The 23160-nt window shown below is 42.7% G+C and overlaps 1 protein-coding gene across 1 annotated transcript in view; it reads right to left on the reverse strand.

Annotated features, from left to right (window-relative positions):
• Window positions 1-1156, reverse strand: part of LOC146436315 (deubiquitinase DESI2-like) — a 52310-nt gene extending 51154 nt beyond the window's left edge. Inside the window, exon 1 of the mRNA XM_085062197.1 lies at window positions 542-1156. Within this exon, the coding sequence (XP_084918323.1) occupies window positions 542-580 (39 nt within the window). The 5' untranslated portion in view covers window positions 581-1156. The remainder of the gene's footprint in view (window positions 1-541) is intronic.
• Window positions 1157-23160: the final 22004 nt, after the last annotated feature.

Consider the following 23160-nt stretch of genomic DNA (forward strand, 5'->3'; position numbering starts at 1 on the left):
TTACAATTAACCTTCAGAGAAAATTTTTAACTACAGTCTTACGCATAAGAGGAACTGATCCAGATTATTAGCCTAGAAACTATGTCCTTACTGCATCTCTACAGCTGTTTCACCTCCCTAGATGAAATCCTGACCCCTGCCCCACAGCCTGGTAGTGCTCACTCAAAATTAAAGGACAATTATCTCCAACAAAGACAGAGGTGATCACATTTCCTTCCTTAATTGGAGCACTGGAAATTAAAAAGTCCTTTCCCCACCCAATGCTTCTCCTGAAAGATTCTGCAGAAAATCAGGCATAATACCTGTAATCTGGCTCAATAAGCTAAATATAAAAAATAAAAATAAAAAAAGCAGGGGTGAGCATAATCTCTGACATGATAGGATGATAGGCTTGGATGAGGAGTTTGGGCCAGGGAAGAGAGGGAGGAGTAGAGAATCAGCCTCCCTGGGGATCTCTGCTTGGCTCCTCTTTGCCTGCCCTCCAAGCATGAACTCCAACCCAGCCCCACTGCCCCCCCAGTCAGTAGTGTTTCATACTCACCATGTCATAAACATTCAAAATCACTGGTTCATTTGCCATTGTTGATTGCAGTAGAGGCTGGATTAAAACCTTTCAGTCCCTGCCAGATGTGTGTTGATGCCCCCAGGGTATGCTTTTACCCCGAGCCAAATAGAAGAAAATGCCTCATCCTACAGTCGCTGAAGGAAGAAGCATGGAGGGAGGAGGAAAGAAGGGAATTCTCACGGTTGGATGTGTGTGTGTAAAGTTGGTTGCAGGGAAGTAGGAAGGCCTGGGTTGGGTTTGCTGGTTGTATAGTGTTTATTTTAGTCCTCCACACCGTCACAGATCCAGGGTTTCTTTCTAACTCTGTAGCGCACCTTGGGGTCTGTAGACTCATACACCACTATAACCAGGCACCGTTCGAGCTCTTAAATCCCGATCCACAGAAGACAGACTCTGAGCCCAAATACAAGCCCTCTTCTGGCACCGTGAGCACGGTGGGTGGCAGTGCGTGCGAGGGGATTTCTCGGCAGAGCGGAGTGCCGCTACCGCAGCGGGCTGCCAGCAGTATACAGGAACCCGAGGCACCAAGGCACGGAGCGGGGCTGGAGCGGCCCCGAGCTCCCTTCCTCCAGCCGGCGCAGCCCGGAGGCACCCCGGGATCTGTCCGCGGAGCTGGGGCGGTCTGTCCGGAGCCAGGATCTGTCGTGGGGCTACAGCCGATCCGCCTGGAGCCGGGATCTGTCCGTGGTGCTGGAGCCGAGCCGCCCGAAGCCGGGATCTGTCCGCGGTGCTGGGGCCGGTCCCTCTTAGGCACTGGGTTGAGGGCTCTCCGCTCCTGGCAGGACATGGTGAAGGGGCTGTGCCAAAGGGATTCCAGCGCGAGGCTCGGCGGTGGGAGGAAGAGGAGGAGGGGGCTGGCTGCCCCCGGGGCAGAGAGGGGATGCCGCAACCCCCATCCTGCCCACGACGTGCAGGCAGACCTGGCGTCGGTGCCGAAGTTAGTAGGCAGCTCTTCACGGGAGATGACGCGGGATTACCCGGACTGGGGCTGGAGGGAGGAAGATGCCGAGCAGACGATGCTTCCAGGCAGGGTACGGGGCCAGGGCTGGGCACGCCAGCTCTCTGTGCTCTGCTCTCCGCAGGGCCAGTCCTTATTTCGCGATCAGCTCGTCCCGAGCCGGGCAGCTCCTACTGACTGACAGCCGAGGGAACCTACCCCGTCCTCTGCTGGCTGGATGCTTCTCTGCATGGCATACGGTGGGAGGGCGGGGAAGGGACCAAGCGACGGGGCAGGGCGAGTAGTTTCACTTCTGACAGCAGCAGGGGCTGGAGTTTCTTCCGTCCTGGAGCTACTTTACACTCGTGTTAGAACAGTGCAGCTTTGCAATGTCTTGCCAGCAAACACTCCTCTCTGACCTGGATGCGAGAATCAATTATAAAATGCACTGCGGTAAATTCATCTTCCTTTTGCTCCTCCTCTCGCTTTAAAGGGAGAGCAGAGTCTGTGATGGTGCTGGGAAAGAGTGCAGCTGAGAGGGGGACAAGGAAGCTCCCCGAGATTTACAGTGGTATGGAAATTAGCACTGTGACCTTAACCGATCATACACAACAGACTTCTGAAACGGGAAAAAAAAAATAAATAAAAAGCAGGGATGACCTCATCTGAGTTGGAGGCGTATCTGAGGCTGAGGCTCTCTGCCAGCTCACAGCCAACCAGATCTGAATGAAAATTGCAGGGAGCCCGTTACATCAGCAAAGCCCAGCATGCCTCAGCCCTGTCTTCAGCCGCATGGGAACCATCCTGTCTGGAGAAGGGCTCACCTCCCTTTGTCAGGAGCAGGAGGGCAAGACCATAGAGCTGCAGCCTTGTAAAAGACTCGTTAAACAGTGTGCAGGAGAATTTCTAGTGAAGGCAAGCAGTAGGAAAAGGAAGTGAGTCCATGTCCTGCATAGCTAAATGCCAGCTCAACAGAGTCAGACACAAAATCTTTCTCCAAACAGTGCCAAAGGAGATCCAGAACTGCTTTGACCTAATATGCATTTTAAAAGTGCAAAGCCACAGCTCAGGCTTGGGCATGATGACATGCAGTGCAGCAGAGACTCCAGCACCATTCATCTGGACTAGATTGGGTGGGCTGGACAATTCCACACACATGGTACAGGGACTTGTGTCCCCCCCTTCCCAGCTCTCCAGCCCGCCAGCTCAAACTATGTCATTAACCATCTGTCTCAGCAGCCTGGATCTGAAGGGGCAGTTTGTACAGGTGCCTCCTCCTTCCCATCTCAGAGTCCAGATACTCCTTAGAGGATAGACTGAGCCCCCATTGTCATTTTAAAGGGTATGCAGCAATGGAAAGCTCCCTCTGCAAGAGGCTAAGCAGCATCATTCATGCCCTAACTTGAGACAAACCACCTACTGAAACCCAGAGGCTCCTGCTAAACTGTCTCAGACAGCCTGAGATTGTCACTTTTGGATATGTGTCCTGATCTAGAGATGGTGATGTTTTAAGGAGACTTGAAAGGAAAGGGAATAGCTGGTATTAGACCAATTGATGTAATTGGGAAAGAAAAGCAGCCTTACACTTGTCCATATGCTTATTTGCTAAATTAACTCCAATGACTGCTGTGCTCAGAGTTCACTAAAATGAATTAGAGACCTAAATCAGATACACATTCCAGAGAGATCTCTATAAATACTTAGGGTTTGGGAAAGGTGACAGGCAGCCACAAGCTTCAATGTTTTGTCCTGTAAACATTTCAAAATTAATCACCTAGGGGAAAAAAATTACCAGAATTCCACTTCTAAACTTTAGAGATAGAAGTGGGGGAGGAATTAAAACCAAGACATGTCTTTTAACTAATCATGTTGCTTCAGGAGATCAAAGCCAGTCTAAGTGTGCATTTGTTATTTAAAGGACTTTTGCTGTAGGAGAGATAGTAAACGTCACTTGTACATTAAAACCTGGATTCACTCCCTCTAACTTGAAACAACAGTGAGAGCTACATTACAAATGTCATTGCTTCAGGCTCCCTTTTCTGCCCTTTCAGAGAAAGAAGCTGTTCCACACAGTGACTTAGCCTCATCAGTGTTTCAATGATCCTTTGAAAATTCCTTCTTTTACCCCATTCTATTCCAGACAGCTTATTCTAGCTCCAGATAGAAGGGATCAGTCTGAATTCAGAGAGCTCATTAATATAAGTTGGTTTACAGTCACAAACTCTTCACGAGGCTTGGTTTGCTTTGGGCTGTGTTGAAGTGTTTCATCAACAGCTTGGGCTGATACCAGTCGAGAAAGTGAACCACTATTTCAGGAGCATGAGTATAATCCCACAGATACCCTCGCTGCCTACAGGCACTCAGAGCCCATATCTTGCATTGTAAAAACATTACAAATTGCAAGTACAGAGGGAAGGGAGATTCTTCTTGTTAGAGCAGCTGCAACTAGAGCTTTGGGTTGTGTTTTGAATTCTTCTTTTAACCACTTATACTGGTTTTAGGACAAAGCAGACACGTTTTTTTCATACATAGACCAAAAGCTAGACAGCACTTTCATTCACATTTAAGCAGCCTGTTGCAAGCCCAAACTTCCTCATATGCTCCACATTCCTAGCATTCCCTTTAAAGGGATTCCCATATTTCAGTTTATCTGTGGTCACCCCCACTTACTATTACGGAATAAGTAAGTGTGCATCTTCAAGGATCGGTGTCTGGAGGAGACAACACAGTCTTACGTGTGTTCTTTGATTAACAAAGAGGTGAAAAGGGTTAAAAGGAAAATAGTACTGCTACCCATCATGGAGTAAAGAAACAAGAATCAGATACAACCTTAAGTAATTACCCGGTACATTAACCAAGGCAGTCAGTAGCTGAGCACTTCAGCCACCTCCTACAGGTCCAAGTCACAAAAGTGGCATCACTGGGCACTGTAAACAGAGCTGAGACCTTCTACTGGAGGCAAGAACAAAAGAACAGCAGTGCAACAGAGAAATAATGCATTAGAGGTGATGGTCTATCTGTGAGTTCATCCACTTGTGTTGCTATTCAGGAATTCTAGTTTAAATTAACACCTTTCCTTAATTCACCCTAATGTGCTTTCAAAGACTCAGAAGCAACCCAGCAGACAATGAGGCTTTCAAGCATGTTTCACAGCAGGGCCGCCCAGTTTAAACTTCAAGACACTTAATGGTCTTCTCTCGACATCAGGTACAACACCCCTGGCTGTCCATTATATTTTTTGACAACTTGTCATTTCGAATTGTATAAAGTGCTTCTATGCATGCCAAGTTGCCATTATTATCCCATTCTGAGTACATTAGTCAAAAGAATCCTTTTTAAAGAAAGTATAAAATAGTCTTTTAAGAACTAGAGGCAATATTTCTTCAGATCCTTGAGACTGGTGGAAGGTATTTGAGAACCAAAAGGGAACTGCAATGCCCATCTTCCATCTATAGCAATAAATCACCTGCTGGACAGGTGCTGGAGCTTTGTAACCTTATTCTGGGAGTGTGAGAGGAGGTATTTTGATTAAGGCATTTGAAGGAGTTTAATCTCATTTCTAACCAAGACACTTGCATATACCAAGGATCTGACTGATTCTGGTCTGACTTGAGTACAGGCTCTGGGAAAAAAGGATGAGAGAAAATCAGCACAGGTTGCCAGCAATGTGCTTTTGCTTGGTGTAAGGCAGCATGTGAAATATTTAACTTCTTATTTCACCACAAAGGGAAAGAACAATACTCAAATTGGATTACTTCAATAATTTAAAAGATTTCATCCAAGGCTGTGGGGATTTGTAGCTCAAAGCTAGGTGTGTGCTAGTAGAAGGGAGAAACAAAGTTAATATTTGCATTGAATTCCTCATTGAGTCAATCCTGATTTTGCATTTCATCACCCTTCTCATTGCAGCTACACTTCCCAACATTTTAATATAAAACTCTTTGTAAGGAAGCAATGAAGGCTGACAGCTCCTAACATGGCTGACAGGGCAGGGTCTCTGCCATATCCAGGTCTCTGCCCTACAGGCCATGAGCAAGGTGTGCAGGGCAGGCCTGCCAACGGCCACCACATTCAGCCATGAGTCCAGATCACTGGGCAAGTTCATAAGAATAAGGCAGGTCTAAGGTCAAGCCAGCACATCAGCCTATGGGTTGGGGCCAGCAGAGCAGAGCTGGAGACCAGCATCCTACTTGTGTCACAGGGGCAGGGACTTATGGCCCCAGGCTGGGCTGAAATAGTTCTCCTGGGCCATGCAGAGGCCCTAGGGGAGCACAAGACTATCTCCTCTGTTTATATAAAGCAGCACTGTCAACTGAGATCAAGCAATGTACACAGAAACTTTCAACCTGGAAACCAGGATGAAAATGCTGAACATTCCTGTTCGTTCTTATGCTAGGGATTAGGGAAGTAGTGGTTATTATGGCTATTAAAAATTCACAGCACAAACTATCATGGGTCAAAAGTAGCCAATGGATGCAGTTAAAAGGAACAGTACACAGTAATTTGTGTTGTATTTCTGGGAAGCAAATCAGCAAATTAATTTCAGAGGGTTTTTCCACAGCAACATCTTCATATTATTTATTTGCATTATGTTATAATAATGTTTAGAAGCTGTGATGGGGACCCATGCACCGGACACTATATGAACACATAGAAGAAGAGTGCATCTATTCAGTGAAAAGTGGTAATTAAAGTGATGTGATAGCTGAATGGCAAGACAAAAGATACATCATTAACCCCATGTCACAGAGCTATGGGCAAGCTAAGCGACCAGACTTCAGCCAAACAGGATATACTGCTGCATAGTCAGGTCCAAAGAGAACTGAAGTGAGGTGCAATGTCACGCTTGTAAAGAACACAGGAACTGATATCATAAGCTGCGATCCAAAAACCCGAAGTCTGCTTAACCCTGAATGTGTCTAAGCTACCTCCCTCTTGGACCAGGACAATATTTGTTCTGCTACTGGGTGTGCCCAAAGCTACTCCAGCCGAAGCACTGTCGTTCTTCACTCCTGCTGCATCTGACAGACACCCAGCAATCAGCATGGTGGCGTGTCATACCCCCGGATCACTTAATCTGCCTGATGTGCTCTGATGCATCCTACTGTGTTGAACACAGAATCTTGAAAAAAAGGCCAAGCTCCTTCAAAAACACCCTGTTGGGGCCAATGAATGCCTTTTGTATAACCACCTGTTAGTTAGATTACAGGGAACTGGAAACCTAGCGTTACATTCTCACAATACCTTACATCCTTCCTGCTCACCACACAACAAAGGAATCAGGAGGCCCAGGCTCCATTCCCAAAGCAATTTATGCATTTAACACTGGGTGAAGACAACCCACAGAAAAGGAGACAGAAGCTCCAGCACTTGTTCCTAGACATATTCCCTAGCTACTAAGCTACACTGTTTCAGCGCTCTCAAGCTGTCTATTGATTAGTGTCCACGGTCTCTTTCTCCGTCAAGCTATCATATTCTGCAGAAAAATTATCAAAGCTAGTGGTACAGGATATTAATTAAAGAGATGCATATATACATCACAGCTTATTCACAGAATTCAAGTATTTCTAATTCTATACCTAAACCTCTCTTTGCAGTCCTTTCATAGAACCTGAATCTTTAGAAAGGAAATAAATCAGAAAAAGTATTGAAAGGTGTTTCAGAATTGGTCCTAATTTTTGACTTTTCCATTGCTTTTCTAAATTGTATGTTTAAAGTAGGGTAAAATGCAACTTGCAAACTAGTCTTTACAGCTCATTAATAGTGGTTAGTAATTACAGGTGCTCCACTGTCTTCTTTGATTGTATGAATTCCCTTACAAATCACTGTGGCTGGTTGCTGGGGTTATTTTTCAGAATAGTAGAATTGAATTCCCTTTCCTTAGTTTACTTGACATTCATGTTGGATGATTAGCCAGCAGGTACAATAGAATGCTGCAATTCTCTGGGACTATTACAGCATCCCAACAATACAAAGACCCTTTTAGCTTCTAGAATAACACCACACCTGACAGCAGGTGCATCCACAAATGCCTTTCGATAGTTCCAATACTATTATGACCACCATACTACTATGACCAGCTTTAGCTGGTTCTTTTTTTTTTTTTACTAGTTTTAAGCCCTCACTTAAAAACCCCTGTTATTTTTTGAAGAGTGAGCTATCTATGCCTAAGCAAAGAGGGTAGCTCTCTAGATTCAGAGATCTGGATAGTTTTTTATAGCTTTACAAGGCTTAGTGATGGGTTTTGTTTAACCCCATAAATTCTGTAAGACATGTCCAGTGCTCTAACAGGCCCCTTCATGTAATCTGTATGAACAAACAGGTTGTGCCTAACAACTAGTCATCTACACTTCTCAAATTAGTCTTTCAGTCAAGCCAAAACCCACTGCAGTGCCTTCTCAAACAAAAATCATATATAAAAGTATCATCAAACAGTGAAGGAAAGTGTGCTGATAAAGAAGAAAATCTAGTAGGATTTGGAAATGAAACTCAGTAGATTTTTTTTCCTCTCATTACTCCCACCCTCAAATTATCATATAAGCCTTCTGTGGTAAACATTCTAGCTACCAATGTTTTTGAGCATAGTTAAAATGTAAGCTGAAATCCATACCAAAGAAAACCAGTAACAGCATCCCATCCCATCCCATTCACCTTCATTGAGCTTAGTCTGTTGTCTTACTTGGCAATGGCAAATGAGCCCACTGCACAAAGGCAGCCTGTGGCAGTGCATGTTTTCCATTTTCTGCCTATTCTTGTTGGCATCATCAGAGTGGCCCCATGTTTAGTCATCATTTGCAGATTTTCACAAACGACCTATCTGCTAATCTCTTACAAGTCTAAATGAAGGGGGATTCTGTTCAACTGTGCTGAAGCAAAAAGCTGTGTTTGTTTCTACAGAGCTACTGAAACGCAAAGCTCCAGATTAAATACATTTGTTATTTAGGAAGACAGAAGCTATCACAGATGTCTCGGGAATGTATTGGTCAGAAATCAATTATTTTAATAGATTTTCCCCATCTTGCCTTTTTCAGCAATCTTGTAACGCAGAAGTCAGATCATCATCTAAATAGCAAAAAAATGTGAACCCAGCCACCCAAAAGGTAAGGATAAAATAATTCTGTCTTGCAACAGTGAGGAAGAAGGTTCAACTGGCAGGTGGGGCAGAGAGGCTGGGAGAAGCAGAAAGATCTCTTGCAAAGTTGATGGAGTCCATGGATCTAAAGACATGTTTCTTACCCTTCATTAACCTACTTCATCCAGGCAGATTTTGGGATGCTGTTCCCACCCTGCATCCTTGCTAATGTCTCAGTCTCATCCTCCAGTTCCAGGGCCATGGCTTTCCATGCATGTGGCTATGCTGCAGTAGCCACTCTCCAAACCCAAGCACACCAACTTCCTTTCACTCAGTAAAGAATCAGGGAAGAAGGAGAAACGGGAAAGAAGCAGTCCTGGCTCCCCAAGGCATGAATGGGCAGGGTAGGCAGCAGAGCCTTGGCTCCCCTTTCCCAGGGCCATTTTTCTCCCCAGTAATCTGTAAACCCCCCAGTAAACCCACCTAAGGACAGAAGCCAAGTCTGCATGACTTCTTCAGGTGGCAGAGATGCTAATATCAGCATTCCAGCAGAACTACATTTGCTGCCTTCATTACCCTGCGTATTTTTAACTCATGAATGCTATGAAAGGCCACAAAGCACTAGTGGTATGTCACTAACCACTCCACCTTCACCACAGAGATGGCAACTCCTGACAGGACTACTATCAATAGTCTCTGAATCATTTTGAGATGAATCAGACTGTTCAAAAATTTAATAGTCATGCACCAGCTTTCTGCTTCCTTACCAAGCTCAAACCTTACAAATTATGAGTAATACTTGCACTGAACAAGGAACTAACATTTTGAAGAAAAATAATCTCTAATTCTCCCTGTCTTTTCTGTCACTGGCTAATATCAGTGCAACAGTTTTCAGACTCCTGATTAAAATCTTTTGATGAGATAGAATTATCATATCTTAAAATGAAGGGGGGAAAAGATCGTCACTTGAATGTTTTCCAAGCAGTTTTTATCTTTCCAAATATTCATGCCATACTCCCTGGTCCCCAAAGGATGAGGAGGCTAGGTGGCACTGCAGGCTAATGGACTAATTTGTTATTATAGGAATTAATTAAGTGAATTTGGTGATATTCCCAACAAGCTCCAAAGCTAACATAGATTTCTTCAACCCTCAGTCACTGAAGAAATTGAAGGCAATGGGCCTAAGTACACAATTTTACAGGGTCAGTGCTGGAATGAATAGCCAATGGGAGTGAACCCACTGCTCATCTTGATAACTTTGCTTGACATAAGGGAGCAAGTATATAAAAATGTAAATATTGCTTCAGACATGTATCAGAGTTTGCCTGTTCTGCCAGTTCCTCACATAAGTATCATGAACACTAAAGAACACACATTCCCACCTACAGCCATAACCTAATGTAACAAAGTGATATTTGCGTCTTTCTGGTTAAAAAATACCTTAATATAAATGTTAAAATGTAAATGTAAAATAAAATGAGTGTTTTTCTTCCTGTGTTGCCTACTTTGCCTAAGCAGTGAACTCTGTGCCTTGCTTCATCAGTATCACTTCCAACACCTTCTCTCTCAGTCTCATATGCTCCATACACACACTCATGCATCTTCGATTCTCTGCATTTTCAGACTCCCCCAGACCACATACTTTAGCCTTGTTCAGGCCCCTTCCTAGAACCTACTGCCTGTTGATCCCACCCCCTGAGTCTGGTTATTTGATTTCACAAAGATAATTCATTTATCTTTCTGCATCTTGAAAAAACAGTGTCCACCTTGCCCTTACTTGCATCTTTGCACAGCAGTATCACATTCACCTGCTGTAACAACAATAATTCTCATGTATAAAATAACAGCAAGGAAGAATCTCCAGCTCTGAATTAGGGTGAAGATCTTCGTTTAAAGAACAGGTGTTTCCAGAACAAAAGCTCCTACATAATTATTACTTAGAAAATTACTCCTTATTGAAAAGCAAAAAACAGCCTTAGTTTAACAAAGGTAAGTACAAGACATAGCAGTTGAGGACAATAACAGCTTGAGAGAAAAAAAATCTTCCAGCTTCTCAGATCTGACACACCTACTTCTACAGTGCAATTTTTCTTCCCTGCTTTATGACTAACATTTTGATTGTCACATGTTAAATCTAACATTATGACATTCCTTACAATGACATGAGAATTGCACCTTTCAGTCTCCAGTAGACCTCGTCTAAAGAACCTGAGAATTTAAATTATGCCATCTGCTCTTTCATCTGCTCCAACAGGATAATGCTGTGATCCTTAAAGCATATCACACCTACTACCTTGATTTCACATGCAATTTTGTTGCAGTGACACCAGAATATACAGTAAAAACATAACATCATTGCACTTAAAGAGAAAATGGTTGCCCTTAAGCTAGAGCTCCAAAGATACCAGTTATACCCAGACTGCACTCATGTACTTCATACATCTTACTGGAGCAGAAGGGTATTAATCTCCTCCAAAGACCTCTCCCTTTCTCCTACCAGAGGGCTGTGAACTCCCAGACCAGCACCTCTCTTCCTTTCTAACTCCTAATGTCACCCACCAGATGTGGGGAATAGCAGAAAAATGTGTCAGTGCTGTGGCAGGTAAAAGGCCATGAGCAAAACCCTCTTCTTGCACAGAATTTGCTGGGTAGGAGACAGGCTGAGGCAGCTCCCCCAGGGTCTGTAAGAGAGCCCTGGGGTAAGAAGTGTGCAGGAAGAAACAGCGTCTACATATCACCCCCACCCCTCAACTAGCAGCATTGTCCTTTCTTACCAAGTGGATGAGACAATATCTTCTGTTTTCTAGTCTTATCCATTTTCCTCTCAGGTTCCTCTTGCCACAGAAGACATCTGAGTCCAAGAGGAAATACTGGCCAGAGAGCTCATGCTGACATGAAGATTTCAACAGCTCCTCTGCAAGGCCAGTCCCTCTGCTTCTGTAACCCTGAAACAGCCAGAAGAGGGAGATGATGTACAGAGAAGCTGATGGGAAAAGGGGAAGGAGAGGGGAGAAAGGGGGAGGCAGCAGCTGAAAACTGATCCTTTTTGAACCCATCCTCTCAGAGTCTTGGCACACATCTCAGATTTTCACAAGCCTCAGATTTTCAGAGGCAAGGAGACACCAGGCTCAGCTTCTGATCTGTTTCCCAATCTCTATTTTGATTTGCACTACGAACTCTGCTTAGTCCTTTTTATCTATTATTTGATGAAGGGTAGGGAACTAACTGGGCTGCTGGCAAAATTTCTTTTTATTTTTAAAGTGATAAAAAAATTGTTGGGAAAATAAATCAAGTGGATTGCAAATCAATTGAGTTGAATGGGCAGTCCTTGTGGATCTAGAAACCAAGTATGTCAAAGTAGCCACGGAAATAGCGACTGCTTCTGGTACTCTCCAACAGCTACAAAGCTCAGTTTTAGCACTGCAGCAACACCACCTGTATTCTTTGTGAAACAGACCCAAATTGTGTGTCCTATACATTTTCCGCTCACCATTAAATAAGAAAGATGAAATGGCTCAGATGTGCCAAACTAGTAGATGAGAACTACACCATCTTAGCAGTACCATTAGAGTGTCCTGGCTGGTAGACACAGCAGCCTGCAAGTGTCTGGGACACAACTCTAACTAGGAACCAACAAAAGCTGCAATAAATTTATAGCAAGGGGAAACTTTACTACCTGAGTGAAAAAGAGATAGTTTTCCCAGTGCCAGAGAAGCAGAACTAAGCCTTGCAAGGCTCTGCTGTAACACAAGGGCATGCTTCTGACATAGAAAGCACTTCAGAGTGACTAAGCCAAGGGTATGGCCTCAACAAAAGGAGAACAAAGGAAAAGGAAAACAATTTTAAAAGATGCAATGTGAAGATATGCTGAAATAGGTGGGTAGAGGGAAATGAAGAAGCATGTGGTTAAAATTCATCAGGCTTCCCCCATCGTGTCCTGAAATTATCATCTGTAATGATGTGGAGGCCCTCTGGGATGGCAGAGACTGTACCAACTTCAGAACACAAGGATTGAGAGATTATAGGCCAAATACATCATCAGAGAATGAGTGAGAGGACAGTCAGACAATGAATAGGTTTAATCCAGCATAGAGACTGAAACTAACTGAAGGTTAAAGTTACAGGAACAGATATCATCCCCAAAGGAACCTGGATTATTAGAACAGAAAAGTCTAACGAAACTGAAAAAATTTTCAAGGACATTTTTTCACAAAGGCGCTCAGGGTTTCATGAAACCTATATGCACATGGGTGTATATTCATATGTAGATATAGAATCACATACATATAACAAACTTTTGACTAGAGTTCAATGCACTGTTATTCTCATTTTGCTAGAATCCCTTTGCTCACTGACCTAAGTCTCTCCCTGGAAAATGGAGAAGAAGGGAATTTGCTTCTTTTGGTAAATCCCACTAAGACAGCATGGGAAAAAAATGTTTCCTGGGAAAGGAAAACAAACAAATAAGCAAAAGAGCCCAAACAACTAGCCTTTTGGATAACAAAAGACAGTTTTCACTGAAACCACATAGCAGTAGAACAACTCTTGTCAATATAAAGATAGGAACTCCTTGCAAAATGGAATTCCAGCAGGAGCGCAACCTTTCTCCTTCCCCAGCTTAAAAGCATCCCAGCCTCTTCAAGCATTAAGGCCTCAATTAATTAATTCTTAAAAATTTAAGCAGTGTAAACTTAAGCAGTAAGTTTAAACAGTAAATTTAAGCAAGTTACACAGAATAAAAGTTCCACATCACCTGCTCAGACAGACATCATGCTAATAATCCATGGGTGTTGGCTGTGTTTTGTATGCTGGGCATACTCCACAGGGGCTCTTGAAATCTTGCTATGCTGATGGAATTCAGCTTGGCTTCATTTGCAGCTGTCACCGAGATCCCAAATGGAATCAGATACAGGTCAGGTGTTTTCCATTATATTGAAGTGCATTGCTTTTGAAATCTCTCTGCTAATCACATCCTTTGTACCTGGTATGAGAAGAGAAATTCAGGTGCTAGATTCTAAAACATGTTTGTTTGAATGAAATTTCTTAGAATCTGCTTAGTGGCATCTCCTGTCCCTGCCACTCAGTTAAACTTATCCAACCCAGAAATGTATCTCACCCCAGCAGCTGAGGGACAGTCAAAAATATCCTTTGCATGAGTTCAGCTGTGTTTCTGCCAAGAAACACCTGAATCAACTCAAAACACCTGAACTGTCTATCTATGAAACCCACTTCTAGCAGAAAGGAAACTCTCATGTGTGAGGTCTTTTAGACATCCATAGATGTGTAACAGCAGAGAAATGACCCTACTTTCCATTCCAACAGCGTTTTCATCAGGGCTACATCCCCATCTCCCTTGTACTTCACCACCAATCACTGGTGAAAGATGAGCTTACCTCAGTGCAAGAGGGAATCAATCATTTCTGTAGGAACTAAAGAATCACAACAGAATGCAATCTGAAGAGCTACCTGCAAACTGCCCTGTGTTGTCTCATCATAGCTCTAGAATCTGGGAGGGAGGCAGCATCCAGAAAGAAAGTAGGAAATAGTTAAAAATAGAAAGTAGGAATTGCACAAAACCACCATCCAGCAGAGTGTCCAAGTTTGCCGAGACTGGCTCAGGACCACAACAGCAGAGAAGTCGAGGTCAGTGGCTCTAAGTAGAGCAGATAGACAAGAGGTGAAGATCTAGGAGAAAGAGACAGAATATGGGGCTACAGGAATCAAAGTGCAGCTATCAGAGGCATGTTTCACATGTGCACAATGGCATCTTCAACCACTCAAGACTGTTAGGGACAGTCTTTGCACAGGTGCTTGCCACACCTTGATGCTCTACTTTTTCTCGATGTGTGTTCTCCTGGAACAGTTAAAGATTCAAAATTCTTTGGTAATCTCATCTTCAGATGTACTCGACAAGAGTCATACTCTATCCAGTGTCTAACTAGCTCAGGTCAATCTATAAGGAAACCAATACCTTTGCTCTCATTCATACCAACCCCATCCTTCCATCATGCTGGCCGAAAGCATACTTTGTTCTTTCCTGCAGTCTATAAACACTAACAATACATGACTTAAAGTCATGATGATCCTTGTATCTGGAGTCTCCCAATCTACTGAGTTACACTAGTTTCTCAGGTGAAGGGAGACCACACATAAGCTCAGCAGGAAATATTCTGTATTGGGTTTCTGGTAGATAAATGATATTTCCTGGGGGGTGCTCCACTGGCAGTGCTGCAATCATGATACTGTTTTCAATCATCTTCCCATTTCCCTCCAACCAGCTCATATTTGCACAGACACTGCCTGAGAAGAACAACACCCACTTCTGAGCAAAGTTTGCAGACTGCAGCTATTGCTGCTCAGAATTAGAGAGTGGGACACTTCACTCCTCTCTCAAAAGTCAGCACCAAGGCTCTTGGACTTATTCCCAGAATGAGCTCTCTGTGCTGATAGAAGTGAGAGGCTAAAAGAGACCAGATGAAAACTCTACAGGGAACCATTTCAGAGCCAGGTTTTCTAGGAAAGCTTTTGCCTCTCTCAGCAAAGCCCTGGAAGATCAGGAGAAACAAGCTTTGCATCCGATGCACTTTGCTCAGCATGGATGTCGGAAGTCTCTTCTATTTGCTGGAAAAAGGCCAGGCCAGAGCTCTGAGCACTGGCGGGAGAAACCTGCTCCCATTAAGGCAGCAAGACAAAGTCAGCAAGAGGAGAGGACATGGCCACAAACATTTTGCCTTATGGCAGACTCAGGTCTAAGCCAGGTCACATTGCGCCTCCAAATTGCAGAGGTGACAGGCATGTTCCGCTTACTAGAAGAGAGCCAAAGAGAAAGGATTCATTGATCTTACCCTCTTTCTTCTCCACTATTGAAGAAAACCCTGTTTACCTGAATGCAGAGGAGGTATTCAGCCACATGAAACAGCTCCAGGATGGGTGCTCAAAGAACCAATACACTCAATTGAGCAATGCAGAGTATGTATAAAATAGAAGCCTGTTTCCTGAATATGCCATACCTGCCAAGCAAAATATCTTGCTCTAACACATGATGCCTTTGACATTTGCCTTCAGTCGTGAGGAGACTTACAATTCATAAGTGCCATAACCATGTATAATTCATCAGCTGTCTCCACAGGACTGAAAAATAAATCTGATCAAAACCATCATCTATTTTAAAGCTGCTTATTAACATGTTATTCAATGTGTTGAATTTGTTTAGCTTTGTGTAGCTGAAGGATTCAGTTTTTTAGGATTTTTCTTTGTTTTTGAAAGCACTTTGCCTTTAAATTAGTTACACTTTAAAAGGGCTTTGTTGCTCAGAATTCATGTTTTTTGCTTTGCTTTTCAAAAATAATGTCCTTCTCCCAATATATTGAAACTATGGACAGAAGCCTCACTGAACTCAGAAGCAAAATCAGACCCAAAAGACACAGGGAGTGGAACATATTTCAGCGCTAAGAAACAAGAGCAATTTCACAGTTTTGGGAATCATGGCATGGGGGAAAGAGGAAGTGTCCTACCACATTCAGAGAGCAAGGCACAAGGGAAAGAAGGAAGAGCTCATGTGCCCATCGAACATAGGGGATGAGGTGCAGCCCAATTCTGCAAAGTGCTGAGGGCTTCTCACAGTGATGAGAACTTGTGGTGCCAAGCCTCTAGTCACTAAAGCCTAAATGCTCCTATGATATAATGCTTTTAAAAAAGGAATTGCCAGTGATTCCTCCCAGAACAAAAAGAAAGAATACCCCTACTCTCCCTGCTACTGGGCTTCCTTACAGTTTTCAGCATATGCCCACTTAGCCTAGCTGAACTCACCGTGCTGTTTATAGACAGTCACAGAGTCTGGATGTGGTCATGATTCTGGGGGACAGGACAGAACAGGCCCTGGGCAGCAGCCCCTCTGTCTTGCAGCCAGGACTGCATCACTGTGCACATGCTGCTCCACAGAGGAGATCCCTGTCACTGCCTCTACTGATCCCCACACTGCAAACATGCTTCACATGAGGCTTTGATTCACAGCCTTTATGTGAGCAGCACTACAACACTTCCTAGATGAGTTTGTAAAGACTGTAACTCCTTTTCATTCCTGAAAAGCTGAGGCACAGTGACAGCTTGCCCTGAGTACTGCGGAAAATTAATGCAGTACTTTTTCACTGGGACTTGGTTCCAGACAACCCAGGCCCTGCTTCCTCCACCCTTCCAACCCCAGAGTGCTGTAATGGCTCCAATTCCTTCTGCTCTGCTTCTAGATGGCTGAGTGTCAAGATCCAGGGGCCCCAGGTGTCATCAACATTGAATGGCCATTCCATCATAGGGGAGGAATAAGAGATCCCAGGAGTAGAAGCTAGCAGGGGCCAAAGTAAAGTTTTTAGCATCTCAGTGCAAGAGGCAGCAGCTGCAGTATTCTGGGATGCCCCAGCACTAAAAATAGTAGTGACTGTGGAAGAGCTGTTCTATTGACAAATGCCACCATACAACTTGACACATGCTGAGCTGGCCATACCCACTGCTGCTTACAGCAGTTGTGCTTATAGCTGCAACCTGGAAGGTGTTTTAGGATTAAATCCAAAGTCTGCCACCGAACACAGACCCAGACACACATACTCACACCTTATATGTCTAAACATTGACTTCTGAGTATTTCTCAAACAAATGGATTTTGTAGGTAGTTCATATATAATACAGGCACACAGAAGTCTGGATATTTGAGATGTACCTTTGCTGGGATGCTTATAAACATAAAGCTGAGTGTGTGAAAATGGAGATGAAGCAGTTGCCAGCCAGAAGTGACAGCCTTCAAATACTATCATTCCTGGTTTAACTTCCACTAAAAACGACAAGATAAAATGGTTCTCACAACCGTGGGGCTGTGAGGAGGAACCACTACCAGCGCAGGTATCTCTGAATAAACAGCAATAGTCTAAAGAAATCAAATTATCAGATTTGTGTAGCTCCACTCCTTTAATTAAAACACTTCTAGTAATTAGAGAACCCCACTGGCTTTCCTCCTGTCTACCTCCAGATCCTCCTCCTCCTTGAAATTCAAATTTGAACTGCCCTGAAGCACAGAGAGTGTTTCAACTCTGGATTCATTTCAAATCAGTAAGCAGATGATGCCAATCAATGGAGTTTGGATTGACACTTCAATCAAAGTTCAAGAGAGTAAGACTGAGATCTGAAATATGTATTCACCTCCATTCACAGGTAACTACGGACATTCAGCCTTTCAATCACACATCAAGAATTAATCTGTCACATTAAACCTGGTAAAATCTGTGATCAAATAAAGGTCAGTTACCAAACACTGTCACTTTATTGGCAAATCAATCGTAAAATAACTTCTTTTAATCCTATAACTGGGAACAGTCTGAGCTAAGGAAGCTCGCAGCAGACAAAAAAAGAATGGATTGATAATAGAAATATGTCAGAAAAACAGTCTGCAGAGTGAGGGTCCAATGAAAGACAGCAGCAGCAGAAGGGATTAGATACAAGTCTATTAGAAATCAAACACTGCAACACCAGTATTTAACTCCACAGCTACCAAACCTACTTTCCCCCCACCCCACACTTCCTCTCATCTGTGGAAAACCTGCAAGGCTAAAAGAAGGGTATTGCATTAAAGCCAGATTAAGAGGGGCAACCACAATGTCCCTCTTTTTTCTTTCTTGAAGTAGTCCAGAATCAGCAAGTAAGCAATTAGTTTAGACCTAGTTTTGCAACACAAACAATATTTTACCATTTTGATCTGAAAAATAAATAAATAGGGAAGGCCATTTTAAAGCATTAAACTATGTTTTCTGCATTTGTACGCATCACATTGTTCAGCTTTGGTAGAAGGTTTTGCATGAGCAGTATCTCATCTCATTAAATCCAGCTACCCTGCGAGTTGAAAATGCACTCTGTGCCACTGTTAGCAATGCTATTGCAGTTCTACCACTGTGCTGTTGAATTCAGGAGAGATTCCAGACTATGTTTCTGCCCATTAGGAACACTGCCGGCTGCTTATTTGCCTCCAACCTTCCTGTTGCCATAACAGTTGATATTTGAAAGAGGGAAAGATAAAGCCAAGGAAAAGAAAGGGCATTTTGTGGATAAAAGAACCTTATCTGCCAATATCCTTAAGTGATCATCAATTCTGACAACATACAAGAGTGGAACAACCTGGAAATGGAAATGAGCTGTCAGAACACCACTACTTACATGGTTCCCTACAGAAATAAGGTCTCTACCTCTAAAGGATGCATTATTACTCCCTCAACACTACAGGGTCACTATAGCTTTATTAAACTGTCCCAGAAAACAATGCACTACCTGTTGGGAGATCTTCCACTTGCTTCACTGCAATATTATTAGATCACTCCTTCCTGAATCTTTCTCAGTGCTATAATCTAGAAAGGACTGGCTCTGACTGCTGTGCAGCTTCAGAGCTTGTGGGGAACACAACCCAGTCCATGACTCTTCAATGAGCTGAGCACCAGCAGCTTCCCAGAAGTGTCCCTTATAGAGGAACTCCTTCCAGAGAGAGTCTTTTGGGTTGGCACTCTTCTGACCTGCAAATTATCAGCAAAAAACTAGAGTTAGTACAGCTTTCCATTGGCATCTCAACCAAAAATCATACTATCTCTTAAGATCAGCTTCTGCCCTGGAGGACAGGAGCAAAGAAAAGACTGTATTGATGTTATAAAAAGGCACAGGAAGTGATCTGGAGAACTGTAAGCAGAAAGAATCTTACTTTTTCTTCTGGTGAATTTGAGTAGTGACAGAATAGGAAAGCTGAAGTTCATGAAGGAGTGAAAAAAAAGCAAGAATCTCTACCCAGAACTCACCTGCAGAAGCTGGAGCTCTCTCTTTAGAACAATCTTTGCCTTCAATGACACATCATCAGCCACATCAGCATCCCGAAGCCTATATCCATGTGTGGAAGTTTAGCTGACTTGAAGTTTGATAACAAAGATAAGAATCTACATAGTACATACTGAAACTAGTACACAACATCAACATAGTACATACTGAAACTAGTAGAAAACCTAGGAATTATTTTATATGGTCTCTGAAAGACTTCAGCAGTCTGCACTCCAAACATGAGCATACATCACTGTCGAAAACAAAATCATTTCTGGTGTCACTCAGGCACTCTAGAAAAGGAGTTAAGGCTTACATTGTTTTTGGTAGAGGTCTGCACATAAACAGCTGGAGGAGAGTGAGAGACGAGTCAGGAGAAACACCACAAGAACCAGGAGAGTAGGAGAAGAAAGCAAAAACCCTGACAGAACAAGTAGATCTGGGTTGGAGAACAATTCAGGGAGACAGTTTTGAGGTGAGATCAGGGTAACTCCTTGAAAGAGACAAGCAGAAAGCACAAACACTACCTGCTGTACTGGATGAGAAAAGGACCTTGAATAAATTATTTTTGTTAATTTGGAAGGTAGCATCAAAGATTCCTAATTCTATAATCACTTTCTTCAGTATTAAAAACCCAAAGGGATTTGGACTGTGTGCAGCAAAGGATGAGGCCTAGATTTTGAACTTTTAAGTGACTAGATACACAGTAAAATCATGCAGCCCTATTAAGAGCAACAACTCTTCCAGAGAACTGGAAACCAAGCTTGTTTTATTGAATTTCAAAAGGTTCAGATAATAATCTGGGCAAGTCAGACCTTGCTCACTTTCTTAATAAATCAGCTGAATGGCTCCGAGAAAGCAGAATCTTGAAGACACCCTGCAGGATTATGATGCAAAGAAAAAGCATCCTCTATTGGAAATCTTTGATTTTATCAGTAAAACATTTAGCAGGAGTGAACTAGGGACCAACTCTTATTTTTCAGGGGCATCAAGTGAAGTTCCTCATGGTGCAGTAATGAATAATTTTTGAGTTGCAAGAAATAAAATTTGAGCATTCTGACCTGTGACTGAGGGCAGAAAAATGGGAATAAATGAACAGTTTTCCTCAATGACAGAAGGTCAACAGCAGGATATGTTAACTTTTAATACTTGGGTGTATTTTGTTAAAATTTATGAACTGGAGGAGAAGACTAGCAATACAATAACAATATTTTAAGTGATACCATTATGTAGAAAAACAGATTTTATACAGGGAGGTGACACCTTTTACTTGACTAACTTAAAATATAAAAATGTCTTAGCAGGTTTGCTAGTTAATGACTTAGTTTTCCCTTCTGCTAAGCCTCTAGTCTGGTAAAGAGTATCACCTCTCTAGTTTAAACACTACCTCTTCCTGCTGAAAAGCTTTTCAAATATTCAAGAGGCTTGATAAGGCTTTCTCATTAATTTCCAGAAAATGCAAATCAGTTTTATGCTGTTAATAGCAAGGGTTATAACCACGAATCATTTGGGAAGCCAAGTATACTTTTTCCTGCAGCATTTCCCTTGTAGAAAAGCTAATAGCCACATTTTGTTTTCATTTCAGACAAAAATTTACTCCTCCATTGTCAGAAGAGTTTCATGAAAGAGGTACTAAGATTGAGTTTATCTTGTTTTATGAAGCCACATTCTTGCCCAGAAGACATCAAAAGCTCTAGATCTTCAAGGCATGTTTTAATAGGTTGTGCTACTAATGAGCAAAAGAGTACCTAAATATATATTTCATATTGATGACTCTTATATGGCTTCAGTATTCTAATTCTGCTATTCTAGCAGGATTTGTGGCCAGTAACAGATGCTATGGGACATAGCCAAATCTCTTTCCACTTGAGAGCAGATCTTATTTTTACTAGGCAGCTGTGCCTTTCCCTGAGCTCTTATAACCATCCTAGACACTTTCTGCAATAGCTGGCCAGAGGCAAAGTTCTCTGTGTGAAGGTTCCTTCCATTCAGAGAGAGGACAGGACTACAACAGAAGCTCTGCAAATCACAAAACAGCAGAGATTTGGATAAAGACCATATTCCTAGAAAATTGTTGGTGCCTGTGAACTATTGCTTAAAGAGCTATGGCATTGTCCACTTAGATCAGCTTTTCACATTTTCCACTCCAAACAAACACTTGGTCCAGCGATGTGTATTTGAATTTGCATGACATTTGGACCCAGTTCCCTCGTTGGGAGTTGCCCCTCTAATGGAAATGTTCATTAATATCATCCTGAAAGGAGCACAATCAATGCAGCCTCCTTTAAAAGAGGGGAACTGCAGTTTAGGCAGTGAAAGAAGCGAAAGGCAAGAAGAACATCCCCTCTCTTTGATGCAGATAGCTCCACTGATGGGCAGATTTTCCTCCTCGTGTGAATAACTACATATTTCTAGTGTGCCACTTATTATGGTTTGTAAAACTAAAGATATGCTGGGTAGAATATTAAAGCTCTCTATTCTCTGCCCTCCTCCTGCTTTTTTAAGGCCATTTCAATAACTGACATGTATCCTCCTAGCCAAGGGAAAACAGTACAGCCAGTTCCTGATTCTGGCATAGATCATCTTGCTGGAGAAGGTCTCCATGCAGCCATGTGTACAAGCAGCTGTGAACAAGTGGCTATGAGCACCAGCTCTTGAACAGTCTGTGTTGTTAAAGCCTGAGGATAAACACACAGGCCCTTAAATGATAAGCTTAAACCATACTAACAACTGTTTGAGAAAGAGGTCCTTCATCAATAACAGCTATTAGCACATCCGAGTCTGACTCATCCCTTTCACCATCTGCACAACATGTCATTTGCATTAATCTCTCATTTTCTTTGCTCCACATTCTTCTTAGCATTTGTGCTTCCCAACTTGCAGGAACATTCATCTGACCCTTCCCCATAGAACAACAACCATCAATGTGTATTTAGACAATAAGAACATTGCACTAATTTGATACTGCCACCTTGGAAACCAATGAGTTGAGAATTGCTAATGAATCATTAATGCTCAGTGATTGTATCTTCAACAGGCACTGATAGTACAAATGGGTCATTTCTGTGTTTACACAGTATTATTGCATTATTTTCATCCATACTTCACTATACACTTAAAGCTATGCTCATATAGATTAAATATATCAAGCACCCTCATCAAAAGTATGGGAGTTAAAGCACACAAGTACTATGCATTACAAAGCATTTACCAGGGAAATTGTTAGATTACACAAATATGCCATTACTGCTGGTTTCACAAAGCAAGCATTCTACTTTCAGCACCTTAGAGTTAATCCATATGGGAAATGTACGAATACCTTTAAAAAGCATGTCAAGCAATTTGAATTTCTCTCTGAATCAAAATCTCAGGAGAACAGCTTTGTGGCACACTTGGATTTCCCTCCTGCTAACTCATCCCTGTCCCACAGCTTCCATTTTGGAGTTGTTAAAATAAATCAGCATTTGACAAGTAACAGGGAGAAATATCTACCATCCTCCTTCTCCTCCCACCTCTCCCCACTGCCAGGGGAATCATGGTGGGAACACCAGCTTAACACCGGGGTTTTTTTCTCAATGCTAGATATTGAACCTCTCTTATCCTCTGTTGCTAAGCTCTGCATCAGAAATGGTTGTCCCTGTTAAAGGGCAGCCTACAGATCTCACCTCTAAAATGTTAAACATCATGACTGTCAGAATCTATTTCAGTCAGTTGAAGCCTTTGAGAAAAAATCCCTTTAATTTCAACTGC

The sequence above is a fragment of the Lichenostomus cassidix genome, chromosome 5 (genome assembly GCF_008360975.1).
Source record: "Lichenostomus cassidix isolate B80296 chromosome 5, HeHo_3.0, whole genome shotgun sequence".
NCBI classification, from domain to species: Eukaryota; Metazoa; Chordata; class Aves; order Passeriformes; family Meliphagidae; genus Lichenostomus; species Lichenostomus cassidix.